Source organism: Phlebotomus papatasi, chromosome 3, assembly GCF_024763615.1.
Source record: "Phlebotomus papatasi isolate M1 chromosome 3, Ppap_2.1, whole genome shotgun sequence".
Classification (NCBI taxonomy): domain Eukaryota; kingdom Metazoa; phylum Arthropoda; class Insecta; order Diptera; family Psychodidae; genus Phlebotomus; species Phlebotomus papatasi.
In genome coordinates, this window is record NC_077224.1 from 58,542,945 (window position 1) to 58,558,159 (window position 15,215).

The 15,215-nt window shown below is 30.4% G+C and overlaps 1 protein-coding gene across 1 annotated transcript; it reads right to left on the minus strand.

Annotated features, from left to right (window-relative positions):
* Positions 1-1,725: 1,725 nt before the first annotated feature.
* On the minus strand, positions 1,726-11,310 carry LOC129807010 (uncharacterized). Its single transcript, XM_055855954.1, has 4 exons — positions 11,011-11,310; positions 6,319-6,962; positions 2,211-2,611; positions 1,726-2,142 (listed from the first exon to the last, which is right to left on the minus strand). Exons 2-4 carry the CDS (start codon positions 6,958-6,960, stop codon positions 1,929-1,931), a joined length of 1,257 nt encoding a protein of 418 aa, XP_055711929.1. The 5' UTR covers positions 6,961-6,962; positions 11,011-11,310; the 3' UTR covers positions 1,726-1,928.
* Between the last annotated feature and the right edge of the window lie 3,905 nt (positions 11,311-15,215).

A 15,215-nucleotide genomic window follows, 5' to 3' on the forward strand; every position in this document is an offset into this window, starting at 1 on the left:
TCTGACGGAAAAATAATAATACGTCAAGATTTTAAATAAATTTTCAACAATATTTGCTCTGCTTTTGACACGCGTCAAATCATTTTGAAATATTAAAATCACTTCTTTCTCCATTCTATTTTGTCATTCCTGTTATTATTTTTATACTGGAGAAATCCATTGAACGATCCAATCCAATTCAATCCTTCGATTGAATTTTTAGCAATTGATTGTGGCCCAAAGTTCCTTCGTACGCATAAGAAAAGGGGAGTTCAATGACCAAGAAAGAATTGAATAAAACGCAAGACATTGATTGATTCACAAAATATGAAGCAAGTTCTCCAAAACAGGCGATACACGGATGACTTTATCAAAAGAGAAAGAGATTTTGAGGTACATGGGGTACACGTTTGAATGCTGATGTAACGAACTGTGAGAGAGAGAGAGAGAAATTAATTCTGTGTACTGTTTTATAATTCCGTAGCAACTTTTTTATGACATCTTAGAGATGGGCTGAAATGCATTGTTGACCATGTAATATTTTTAGTAAATTTAAAATTAGTCTCTTTCGTTCAAATTGTTTGGAAGATATTTTGTCCCTAATGGCCTCTACACATTGGGAGCAATTTTTGTCAAAAATTGCTTTTTTGAAGGAAATTCCCTGCAGCGTTGTAGGGGGAAACGTCAAATTTCTGTCAAAAACGCAATTTTTGACGAAAATTGCTCCCAATGTGTAGACGCCTTAAGAGGAAGTGGGGCAAATTCGAAATTGAGTTTTTTCTCCTATGTTTCAGTGGAACTGAGCCATATCCTAATGTAATTTAGCTTCTTAAACTGTTTGTGCAGCTAAATTATATTAGGATAAGGCTCAATTTGATTTAAAAATAGATTTAAAAAATCCCAATGTCAAAGGTACCCCCTAATCTCTTATTCTATGTAAAGTAATAAAATCTAGAGTTAGGTATGCAAAACTAAACCATATTAAATTCTCAAAATGACACATAACTACTTAATTTTCTTTTGCCAAGAATACTTTATGCATTAAAATTTATAATTTCTGTTTTCTACTTAAAAATTTTATTTTTTTTTACTCTTTTTCAAAAATACTAGACTAATCTGCTTCAACCATTACTAAATACGAACTAAGAACGTTACTAAGAAAGTTGATATGATTTTCTAGTGACATTAATTATATAAAAAAATTATATTATTTTTTTCAATCTGCAATGCTTAACAATAAAGCCGGTACTATAGGATTTGGATAGGTCCTCTGTACGATATGAGTCTCGAGTTCAGATCCCCTTATCGAACATTCATACCGATCAAGGTAAAGAAATGAAAAGACGCATGCTTAAAAATATCTCTTGTGAGAATATGAAAATCCCTTATATGATATAATGCGTAAATTATTATTCCTATTAAAAGTAATAAACGTCATTTCTTATTGTTTACACGTAAAATATCAAAATGTCATGTAATAACCCATTCCTGTTCAATAATTCGACCTTTTCAGTAAATTTTCACATGTAACAGCTATTAATAAACCGATTTTGCATCGACAACATCACTTAATTGTAAAAACATTATGTAAGTAATGGCAACCAGTTGAGATAGTCTGTTGTTGAGACGAAAGATTGAGGATTATCCACTTTATCGCGAAGTTGCAAATAAAATTAAATTAACTCATATTGTCATTTGTGTGCAATGGCTTTTCGGGAGGGGAAAGGCATTAATTGATAAGTGCTCTTCATCCACAACAAGGAGTTTATTGTACGATAAATTAATTACTGTCTCCATTTCGCCTTTAAATTGAATCCCCTCGCATATCAGAATCCAAATGGCAAAAAAGGAGTGTTGAGAAATACTATCGCCTGTTGAGAAATTATTATACTGGGTGTTGCCACTTGTTAATTTAATCAGGGATCATCATTTACAATCGCTTCTTTTGCTCATTTAATCAACCAGTTGCGCTTTTTGTACTCCAGAATAAGGAGTTTCAGTTTCTCATAGTAATTTGGTCCTACCATATCAGCATCGGAAAAGGTATCATCGGTGATTTCCTTCTTTTCTGCCATTTTTTGCTTGTCTATCAGCAGAATTTTTGTCATTGCAGCCAAATGGTAGAGTTCATATGGTGCTTGCTTGTTAAAGTCCTCAATGAACCTGCAAAATAAAACCTCTTGTAAGTCACAAAGTAACATTTAATTAAAATTCATCAATTATTCCAATACTTCTCCCACGTAAAATCATCCAGAGAACATCCAAAGTACTTTAAACTTTTGCAGAATTCGTCGAAATAGAACTTGAGAAAATACTCAAAGTGCTCCAATAGAATGTCATTTTGGACACTGGTGAAGAGGAAGAAAAGCACATCTATTGAGAGGGATGCATACATTATGAGCTGGAAGTCGAATATTTTCACCCTTGTTGGTTTTCCATGATCATCGTACGCAATCATTACATTGTTCACCCAAAGATCATTGTGGCAGATTGTGTTAAAGGGATTCTCCTCATAAAAATCCAAATCTCCTTGTCGCTCCTGGCACATTTCAAACTGACGATCTATGATGTCGAAGAGTTGTAAGACCTCGGGAATGGATTTTAATTCATTTTTGAGGGCCTGAAATTGTTTCTTCAGATTAGAGAAGACCAGTAAAATGTTCTTTTTAAATGTGTTTGTGAGCTATAGCTTTTGAGAATATATTGTTAGTGTTGTAAACGGTAAGTTTAGAGATTTTGTAAGTATAATATACAAATTTACAAAGAATGAAAAGAAATAGTTCATGTGTCAGATATAATACCAATACTTAAAGTTCTGAGGTATCCCTTTTAGGATACAATAGATTCTGGCGGATCAATTTTTGAAATGTGCAATCATTTCAATATAAAGTGAAAAAAGGTTTACAAAGTATAGAATCACCCTAGAGTACAATGAGGTAATTTGGAATCGAAACTAGTTTACAATTTTGAACATTTTTCATTATTTCATAAGAGCAAAGAGAAAAGGAAAACCACGACTATGAACAAATCTTACACTCAAAAGTACTCTATCTTGGTTTTGTATTTTCTTCATCTTAAACAGTATTCAAAATTCCAAATTTCAAATTAAATCCTATTCCAAATTGTCTCTTTGTACCCTATTAGAAAAAAATATTCATTTACTATTTTAAATTAAACCTACTCTTACTCCTTTAATTAACAACTCCGATAAATTAATCTGTCTCCATTTTAATAAATAAATTTTCTTCCCTAATTTTTTATCTTTTACTAAGATCTTAAGATTTTGAGTAAAAGAAATCCTTTCACAGCTCGGAAATCCAGGGCTTTTCTCTCTAAATTGTTAATTCTTAAAATATATTAGTGAGAAAAAAAAATTAACAGTTTGAAGTATACAAAAGACAATTTTCTTACGGGACACAATCATAGTAGGGGGAAGTGGAGCATCTTTAAGAGTGGGGCACCTTTGAAATTGGGATTTTTCACCTATTTTTAAATAAAATTGAGCCTTATCGTGATATAATTTAGCTGCACAAACAGATTGAGAAGCCGAATTATATCACGATAATGCTCAATTTTATTTAAAATAGGTAAAAGTCCCAATTTTAAAGGTGCCCCACTTTCAAAGGTGCCCCACTTCCCCCTAATTTAGCTTCTAAATCTGTTTGTGCAGCTAAATTATATCACGATAAAGCTGAATTTTACATAAAAATAGGTGAAAAATCTCAATTTCAAAGGCGTCCCACTTTCAAAGGTGCCCCATTTCCCAATATAAAACGAAATCAAAATCGTAATGCAACTCTACTTTGGAAAGGGAAACATTCCACGAAGTCTCATATAATTTATCACTTGCTCCTGTATGTTTATCGATTAGTGATCGAAATTTATACAAATTGTAAAATCGTTATCGATTCAAAGTTTAAACATATAGAAACGATTCTGCATTTTAAATATAAATTCGTAAAATCGGTTAAGAAAAACATCTTTCAAAGCTGTTAAGGGGTTACGTGGGTCGCGCATTCTAAGAAAAAAACAACATATTTCCATCATATCTTTTTTCAATATGACAAACAAAAATTAAATTCGAGCTCATAACCTTTTAACGACGAGACAGTTTTCGCGGACCGAAAATCAGCAATAAAAATTAAACCAATGAACAAAACCAGTAAAAGGTCTTATATCTGGCCTTTGAAAAGCCAATAGAGTCTGATTTGGTGTATTTTTTGTCTCTATGGACGATAGGGACAAAAATAGTCTAAAAATTTAAGTAATTTTTTTGACAATACTAATGAATGATAATTTTCAATCTAATGAAAAATATTATGTTTGAGTATTGTAGATTCTTTTCACAAAAAGGTTTTGCTTAAAAAACATTGGAAGTATAAAAAATTATTAAAATTAATTCTCATTATGACAATTTAAAAATTCGTCATTTTTAAGCTTAAAAATTTACTATATAGCATGTAGCTGGAGATTTGCAAAAAATATCCTAGATTCCTTCAACCTTCTACTTTTCAATTACGTACAAACATAAGAAAAAAATAACTTTAGGTACTCAGGAAAAATTATTTTCTTTATGGGACACCGGTGTTCCAATCGTCCTTAAAGGGTTAAGCATATAAAAGTAAAACTTTTTAACTATATTTTCTGAAATTTTCATTTGAAAATTTTAAAAATTCAAACGTTGAGACGTGATTTTTGGATACAATTTTTAAAAAATTACATAGTTTTCGTACTTGAACGGTAGAATTTTTTATCATGATTACAACTTATTTTACAAGAAAAAGCGTGATGTAAAATACTCCAGAAATTGTATTTTTTTCTAAATAAATATTTCAAAAACTCAAAATTTCATTCAAGATAAAACATACCGTTCAATTATACGTTTTTTAGTCATCAGCTTACAAGAAATATTTAGTTTTTTGACTGAGAAAACTTGGCCACCGAAAAGTATGTTTTTTTCAAAATCGTTTTTAAAAATTAGTTCCCAAGGCTGAATTTTCAAAATTTTGGAATGAAGATTTTTCAAAATATGATTAAATTGTTATACTTTTATATGCCTCTAAGAGATTGAATTAAATATTTGTTGCATTGTTGAAAAAAGATATAAAGAAAATATGATTTTTCTTAGTGTGCGTGACCCACGTAATCCCTTAAAGGAACATAGAAAAAATCTGAAATGTTCGAAGCCAAACTATGTGCGAAGCCTGAAAACCTTCCCTAACTAATGAAATTTTCTAAATAAAATGTAATATTTTGGTGATCAATAGTTATAGTGCTAAAACACTTTAAGGGCATAATTTACTATCAATAAATTAACGAGAATTCTACTCTTATTTTTAAATTTTTTTTCTCAATTTTCAGAGCCCTAGTTTTCTAATGCACTACTCTTTACAGTGAAGTGAAGCAGTTATTTCTAAAGAAGTTAATCTCGATCTTAAATATTCATATAAGAAAGTTTATTCTCAGAAATATTCCACGAAATGCATTTGGGCCGTGAAATTTCCATATAAGTCCTAAAAATAAAATATAAATTATTCAGATATTTTGCAAAAAAAAACTTTGCAATCAATCTCTATAGATATTTAGAATAAATTTTAGATAGAAAAACTTTCTTTGAAATTAATTTAAGAAAATTGTTATATGAATGGAAAAAAACTATGACAAGTTCGTCACCAAAATAATCAAGAAGTATTTCAGTGGAACAATTGTCTAAATACCAAATTAAAATATTGATCGTGCTTGAAATTCCACAAAAACTGGAAATCTCAACTGTGGAAGGTAAAAGTGGAAATGCAAATAAACTACTCGATAAACTGAATCTGAGTGAAGAAAAAGTGGTAAACCAAATTTACATACTCATAATTGTTGTCAGTTCGAGTGAACATGCTAAAATGCATCTCCAAATTGATAATAATTTTCTTGTTAGCAAGTTAGATGATTGCGGGATGGGAATGAAATAGAGATTAATTGGTCAATTTAGCAAATTGTTAGTAAATTGATTGTAGAGTGCAAAATAATTAATCTAGCTACAACTTTATAATGCAAACCTGTTTGGCAAATAGCGCCCAATTGAATAATCTTCTGTTTGAATTTGTAAAAAGTTGAATAGATAAAATGTGAAGAGTATTTGGATGAAGCTATAGCTTAGTTAGTTATGTTGAGTGTTAGTGACATCAAGACCGAGTTATAGAAGCAAATAAATAATAATGAATGTCGCATGTCAGTCAAGTGTTGAGATGTTGTTATAAAAGAAATAAAACAAGCAAATAAATAGGAGCAAAACAGAGCTTTCGACTAGCAAAAGCTACAGGAAGTTTTGAAACTATTAAGTCCTCCTACCTTCTTCATTTCCGCCGATGCTTCACTTGTTAAGCCTTCGTCAATATCAATCTTCTTAAGATGGCATCGCACTTTCTGTTCAAAGATTTCCGGATTCTTGTACCTCAAGGCAATTGGAGCTGCATGGAATTTAGCCACATTCTTCAGGATGAGCTCTGTGTGTTCTGTGTCAAAACCCTTCGACCTCTCACCAACTATGTACCCTTTGACTTTGACATTCTCAAGCAGCAGCACAGCATCAGCATCGACAGATTTAGTGTCAGGATCGAGAGAGGTTCTTGACCCATAGCACTCAATAAACATATCGAGTCTCTCGTCTTCTGGGCAATTTTCCTCCTCCTGCAGACGCAGAAATTCTGGCACTGACACCATATAAATGGTCATCTCTTTGGTAAATGTTATGTCCACTTGGAAGATGTCGAGGAGCATTTTATTAGTCGGACACATTTTCCCCACTAATTGCAGACATTCCTCTTCTGAACCATCTTCGGAACCCACTTTAACGGTCAATGAGAGCATCGTGCTACCGTAGTTGTCACCAACAGTTGTAAGGTTCTTTGTCGTACAGTCCATAATCTTTCTACCGTTAAGCTTGGGTGTTAAGAGACTAGCTAAATCCCTCACTTCAAGCGTGTCCGACATTACTAAAAAATAAAAGACAGTTAGTAAGGTAGTTTTAGAAAGTGGAATTTAAATAACTTTGTTTCAAATACAAAAAGTCACTTTTTTTTTAATTATTATAAAAAAGACCACTAACAACCAATTTGGGGAAAAATCTTCTTATTTTTTTGCACAAATAGTCTTAACTTTTAAAACGCTCAACTTTGAACAAAAATCGTGTTTTATTTTGGCCTTAGGGGAAACTCAGGCACCGCCGAACACGGGGGTAGCACCGAGCACTACGAATTTTAAATAAACAATAGATTTCAAAGGACAGGAGAGTTACAAATAAGAGAACAAACTCAATTTCAAAGCTACCCCAATACAAAGGTGCCCCACTTCTCCCTAATGAATCTCTAAAAAAAACTTACAACAATTAAGTGCTTAAACTTTGATAGTGTTCTTGATATGACTTTCGAAATAACCAGAAATAAGCGGTTTATTTGATTACAGGAAGCTTCTGAAAATTATAACTACATTACGACCTCGATGGATTCAAGCCCTAAAAATTTTTTAACGCCAGTGAGACAATATGCAAAATTCCAGGTTTAATGTCAAACCTGTCAAACCTTTAAACTACTTTAGTTAAGTAAGAATCTGAGAAAATCTTCAACGAGTGAAATAGTAATTTCAACAAAACTTGGAATATTTACAAATATATAAGAGTGAAATGTGTTAACTCTATTGGAGTCGTACTGTACTATGAATCGATCCGAAATACAATTTTATGAAAATTTGAGGAAAGATATGACCAGTCAAATGTTGCAAAATTTCATATCATCTGAAAGAAATTGAGCCTTGAAATTTCAAATTCTTACATACTTAAACGTAAAAAGTTTCAACGGAGTCAATTAAAAAAAAAACAGAAAATAAAAAGATAGCTTTTGAATCTATAAGGTCTCATTAAAAACAGAACTTTCAAAAAATATCAATTTGGATGCGGTAGATTAAAAATATTTTTTTTATAATTTTTCTGGAGTTTTCCTATCAGAAAGATATTTTTTATCAAAAATTCCAATTTTACGTAAAAGTATACACGGATAAAATATTGGCGAAGATCTTTACAAACACTGAGAAAAAAACGGGGGTGCGATTAACTTTTTTTCGTCATAACTTTAACATTTTTCGGGTGTAAAAATATATCAACATTTTTTAATGTTAATTTTACATCTTTTTAAAGGTAAAATTAACATGGAAAAGGGTAATTTTAACTCCCAATACACCTAAAAAGCATAATATTAACACCGATGTCGGATCAATACTGCAGGGTAAAATAAACATTTCCGGAATGTTATTTTAACTTTTTCGGATTTCTCTCAGTGAAGTGACATTATTTAATCCACATCATCTTCAATTCGCCTTTTCTGTCTTCTCTAAAACTAAGAAAAGACTTTTCTTGTCAGAACCGAATTTGGAAAATGACTTATAAAGCACATTTCTCGTTCAGATAGAGAGATATGATTTATGACAAAATTGTATAGGAATAAATTAACATTTGTTCGTAAATATTCGTAGATTTTGTTATTTGTTCATAAAGTTTTGACAAGCTAAAATGTTCGATTATTCGATGATTGATTCTAATATTTATTTCAGCATTTATCAAAACTTTCACAATATCAACTTTTATAATAATGGTAGAGCAGTAAGTTTCCTAATACTGATAAGAAGAAATTTTGGAACCTAGTTTAAAAAAATTAAATATCCTTTTACTCACGTCTCTATTCGAACTTGACATCTTCGCAATTTAATAATAAATTTGAATCGAATTTTAATTCGGTTTCGGCTTAAAATCAATAAACACAATCCATGGCGAAATAGAAGAGAAATTTACGAATTCTGCACTCTTGAGAGTGATTCTTTGTTTTAAATCATACAATTAAACGAGCTAAACAATTTTATTAATGCAGATATTCTTCCTAGTTCTGAAATAAATCTTTCGGCGTTAAATTTTTAAATTGGCCCTAAAAGGGCGATTCACATTCTCCAATATTATTTTTAATTTTAAAGTATCACATCACATTTCTTTAAACCTTTATTCTGTACAGACCGTTCAGACCGTAAAATATACAACAGAGCTTCATTAATTTTTTTTTTAAGATTTTTAAGTTCACAATAAGAAAGTTATGGTGAGAAACGTTTTTTACGACTCAAAAGAAGATTAAAAGCACTTGGAAATGTTGGTGAATAGTGAATAAGGAGAGACTCTAAAGATTAAGACAGGCTTTTAAGATTGAAAAATTTGCTACTCTGGAAGAAACGGTTTTAGAAAGTGTTCCAAGATTTACATTAGATATTTGTAAAGAAAATATTTTAGATTTGGATGTTCTTTTACTTCACAATGCAAAAGAACAATTTTCTTTTTAAATTTTAATGTCTTACAAAAATGTTTTCTTCTTGAGTATTCAGAATTCCAAAAGAAATGACATAGAGTTTAGTTAAAATGCAACATTAAAATGTAAATTTCAGATTTCATCAATATTTCTTTAATTTTAAAGCTAATCAGGAAGATATTTCAAACTTTCAAAAGCAGACAATTTTAAGTAAGATTGTAATAGACAACTGAGATAACTCAAAAAATGATTTTTTAGACGAAATATTAAAGTAAAATCTTAAAGCTTTTTTTATTTCTGAACTAATAGAAATAACTGCGAATCTCATTTTAAGGGCTTAGTATCATAGTCATAAGTTCGAATATTCAGAAGGAGTAGCAGGGCTCTTAACCACCGCTTTTTTTTAAAAAGATTCAGAAAAAAAAGAAATTTACATTTCTGTTTTGTTATAGTGAAGGTTGATGCATTTCTATTTAACCCTTTTTCGTCGCTTTTGGAATTGTACCCCAGAAGAAAACAATTTTTCTGAGATAAATTTTTGTTGTTGATTGTTGTTAATAATTTTAAAGCAGAAAGATGTCAGAACCTAAAATAACTTTTGCAAACATCTAAGCTTAATCTTGAAACATATTCTAAAAACGTTTCTTCCAGAGAAGCAGATTTTTCAATCTTGTCTTAATCTTTATACGGGCTTCAGACCTAAGGCTTAGCCATATGGCTTAACTGTTATAATTCCTTATGAGTTAAAATATTTTCGAAAACTTAACTTAGATTTGGATTACTAAGAAAGAATAACCTATTAGGTTCTAAAAAAAACAATAAAACTGGTTGCCATTTAGGATTCTGAGATCTATGCTGGCTTCAGACTGGACATTTTGCCCAGTTCCTGAAGGTCTCAAAAATCTTAATAACAAGCAATTTTATTCATTTTTCAAAATTTAATGAATCATTTTCCCTATTAAATTATAATTATTATATTACATTTCCAAGCGCAGATTTTCTTTTAATGGTGAATTAAGTTCTTTTATTGATTCGAAAAAAATCTTCCTTATCATAACTTTCTTATTGAGGACCAAAATCTTTAAAAATAAGATTGAATGAAATTGACTAGCTGGATATCTTACGATCCGGAAATATAAATTCATATTTTTGTGTATTTTCTGGGTAATGGAGGTTTAAACATTACAACAAATTTTAAAAGCACCTTTCAATTAAAATCAGTATTTTTTAATTTGAATTTAAAAGTATTATAACTGATTAATTTGCTTATATTTAGGCGTTATGATATGTGTGTGCTAAATTACCAGGCGTCTCCATCGAAGTATTCGTAAATCTTTTTTCATTCACAATTTCATTGATAAGACAATTCTCGTGATTTGTAGATTAATTTATAAAAGAGGTGAGACATTGTGATAAAAAAACAGCACAATGAGAAGACAATTTGACTGATTGTAAATCCGTGTCTGCACTCAAAGAACTTATCTTTTATCACGTAATTATGCTTGAAATAAAAGAAAATTTCCTCTTTCACTGATAAAACAAATCAGAAGCAATGATATTTTCATTGTCATGATGCAAGTTCATATAGAAATAATGTGTGAAATTTAAATAGTCCATAAAATTAATGAACACTCCTCAATTAGCACAACTCGTCTCGACTTGCACGTCTTTTAGTTTTGTTTGCACGATACACTTGACTTACTTGCAATCGATTTTCTCGTGGATTTTCTCCAGATTAGACAATTAATCCTTTTAGTTGGAGGGTTCCCCTGCGGCTGAAACTTTTGTTTTCTAATAACCAGAAATACAATGTTAATTGTACTTCAAATCGGTGTCTTTAACTAGTAGATAATCCAAACTGCGAGTAAATTTTTCATTGCAAAATCATCCACTTAAGATGCACTTTATTATTTTAATAAGTTCCCCAAGCACTTAACTCCTAAACTCTTCCTGGAGCAAAACTAACTCGACCAGCACCGATGTCAAACTGCTGCAGAAATCCACTTGGCTTCACTTTAAATTACATTTTCCTGTACATACGCTGCAAGCATCTAAGTCGTGATTAGATTAGATATATAAATGTTCTGATAGCTTGTATATTTGTACAGACAATAAGATTGTTTCTCGTGAAGCACATTTTCGCACGAGATTGACCAAGTTTTTAGGCACATCACAAGAATTTTCCATCCATCACGAATAAATAAATTTTAATTGAAATCGTCAAAGGAGAATTTGTCAAAAGGAAAACCATCAAAAGATTCATCCATTGTCAATGTCGCAGAGTTGAGGAATTTTCTGAGAAAAACTAAAATTTCCTCGAGAGTGTGTTAAATACACTTTAAGTGTGTTTCAAGAGCACGATCTCAATTGTTCAAATGGCAAATCAAACAGTTTGATGCTCGTGAAGGGGGGGAAATCACAAACTATCGCATGGAATCAGTGCAATTGATAAAAGATAACAAAAGCACCTTAGGAAGAGTTCACAGAAAACATTCCAGGTCAGAGGATTAAGCACAAACTGACTCAATATTACTTTAATATTCGACAATTTTTAAAAATTTTAGGAAACGGAGCATTATTGATTATCTAAAATCCTGTTTTTGTTGTGAATGGGACAGAAATAGAGCACTTACCAGGCGCCTCCACCTTGTGCAATCTCTTGATTATTTTTAACAAATAGTAGCTCAATATAGAATTCAAAGAAATCAAGAATTTGAGTGTTTCTAGGTGGAAATTCCGGGATAAGATATTAAGTACCGTAAATGCGGGTGACTTTGACACCCACTGTTCATAAGCTTTTCTTTATTTCTAGAACTTAAGGATGGTCTCTACCAATCTTTATAAAGAAAAGCTTGTTAGCTCGTAAACCTACGAATAGGGGAGTGCCAAAGTTACACGTACTTAAGTGGTCCTCAGACTAGAGGTTTAGCCCAGTTCCTGAAGATCTCAAAATCCTAAATAGCAACCAATTATCTTACTTTTTCAGAATCTAAAAAGTCATTATCCAGGGGCCCATCAAGCCTAATAAAAAGTGAAATTATTTTTCACTTTTCCTTGTAAAAATTTTGCATCTATTGAACGGCAACTTAAACAAATTTGCTCGTAGATCTTATATAATTTTGGCGAACATTATGAAATATGTATTTTTAGATAACGTTTAATAATAAAAAATAATAATAATAAAAAACTTGCCAATAGTCTTCAGTGCCTCTATGCAAAAACGTATGAAAAAATGAAATGTCGATAGGCCCCTGTATTTTTCCTTAAAATCAAATCCTAATTTAAATTCACCCAAAATATCTTTATTAATTAAAAATTATACCAGTTAATCCATATGGCTAAGCCTTAGGGGCTAAATAGACCCAGGCTGATTCTCGAGAATATTTAGTCTGTAAAATTTGGAAGTAAAGGATTAGGCGGGGGAAATTTATGCAAAGGACTTCTAGTCGATGATCCCAAGCCCACAGTGTATATCAGTTTCGGATAAATCTCTACTGTCGAATTTTTCAGGCTAAATATTCTCGAGGATCAGCCTGAATCTATTTGGGCCCTTAGGTCTGAAGTCCGTATTACGATACGATCATATTAAGAACTTAAATAATACTTAATTAAATGCAATATTCCTTCATTTTCTGTAATAATAGAGCAAATGATACTTACCAAATGCATGAAAATGAGACAATTCTCATAAATTTTGAATAATGAGATTATTTATTTATTTAAAAAAATAATCATTGGCAAAATAGATTTTTTTGTTTTAACGATATTTAATTAATTCCTTACTAAATTTAGAATGTTCATGATTGTTCATACTTATTGGCATAAATCTTACTCAAAATTTAGGCAAGTCTTACGATGATTCAAGATCTCTAAATATTTTCCAAAAATTTCATATTCTTTTATACGGTCCTATAGTACTTTTTATAGCATTTTCTATAGAATTCCTTAGAAATATGTTTCCCTAAAAAGATTTTAATACAACTACAATTTAAAAAAGAAAAAAAAGTTTAGTATACTTTTGATTGTAATTCTGATTGTAATTAATTGATTGTAATTACTTCTGATTGTATACATTTTTTTTGTAAACATATCTGTCTTTTTATATTAAAAACGTATAATATTGTATAGTCCCAACTTGTTGCATTCAACCGGGGCATTAATCACCAAATAAGTATTAAAAAAATATATAAAAAATTTGAATTGTCGCTTTTTTATAAATATAAGAAAAAGAAGATAATTATGGACTGTGAAATGAAGCAAATGAAAACTGATGCAGTTAGGTGGTTACAAAGTGAAGAATACTTCTCATACATTAAATTGAACAAATAATCACCAATATTCTAGTTACAGAGGGGGTAGCAAAGAGGCAATTCTGACTGGGCCCCCTGAACAGCTTTTTTTTAAATATTTTATACGTATAGATCAATAGACACTTAATTTTATCCATCCGGCCCCTATATTATATTATTTCAGGTTTTAAAATTTAAATATACTATTCGATTCTAATTAAACCAATTAAACACTAAACAATGACTTAGCAAGAGAGGGGCAGGGATAGGCCGTTTTGCACCTCCTACACGATATTCAAAAAAAAAGTATAAAATCAAAAATAATTTAGGAACATTAAGATTTAACTCACCTTAAGGATCATCCAATGAGCTTTTACTGTTTTGAAATATATTTTATTGGAGCTTTCCATAAAGTCCAAAATCATTTCATTTGTATTAAAAATGGATAAAGGACAAAAATTTGAAAAATATATAAAAGATTTGTGCAAAAATCCAATTTTTAAAATTTTCGAAATGAGCTTTTAAGATGATTTTGATGATATTTTTGTTTGGTTTTTCTCAAAGGAAGCTATAATTTTGTCGTTGAAGTAGTTTTTGGGGTCGTTCAGAATTTTTTCCATTCTAATTTTGATAAATTCTCAGTACTTTCTCCAAAAAAAATGTCTTCTTAGTAGTTCTTTTTTTGCTTACAAAATTCGCCGAAAATTGATTTTAAATTAAATCTTTAATTTTAAACAAATATTAAAAAAACATTTCTCTTCTTTATCGGAATTATACCCAAAAATGTCCATTTTTGAAATATTTTAGAGACGTTTTGCAGATTTTTTTTGTGTATTCTCGTCTTTTCAATAATTTGAGAACATAAAAAACAATATAATGGTTTTACGGTGAATTTTAAATAGAAAGTTTTTTTTTGAAAATCTTCCTAAAACAAATTTAAAAAAAAAAGAAAAACTGAAGCTAATTTTGATTGGAATTCTCTAAAACGAAAAGGAAAGCTATTTTTTTAAAAAACTGTTAATGAACTGTTCAAACCAAACGACTTAAAATCATCAAAATTAAAATTAAATAAAATTCATATCGATAGATTCTGAAAGCTTTTTTGTCAAAGAATATGGTTTTTGGGACATTATACCGTCGTTGCGGGTGACTTTGCACGTTTTTTCACTGTTTTTCAACTTTACCCTGTAAAAGTAGATAGTTAAAGTGAAGGGAGGGGGATTAATGGATAAAATTATTTGTATTCAGTTGTTAATGAACGGATTTTGTGCCATTAGCATTAATTTTATAAAATTTTACTATGTTTAAAAAAATCAAGAAAAAAGGCTTGCACGTGGGATAAGGTGCGGGTGACTTTGCACTTTTTAATAAATACTAAAAAATCAACAATTTCTGATAATAAACGACTATGAAGATCTTCACATCTAAGGGTAAGATGCACGAGATCTACAAGATGACATAATCGCCATCTTGATTTGACGTTTCTATCCGCCATTTTGAATAACTGTCAAAACCTAAAACTGGTCCGATTGGGTTGAAATTTTAGTATGTTATAGATTTTGTCAAGACCTTTTCAGAATATATCTATGTTCCAGTCTACGTCAAGTATTTACCCAGA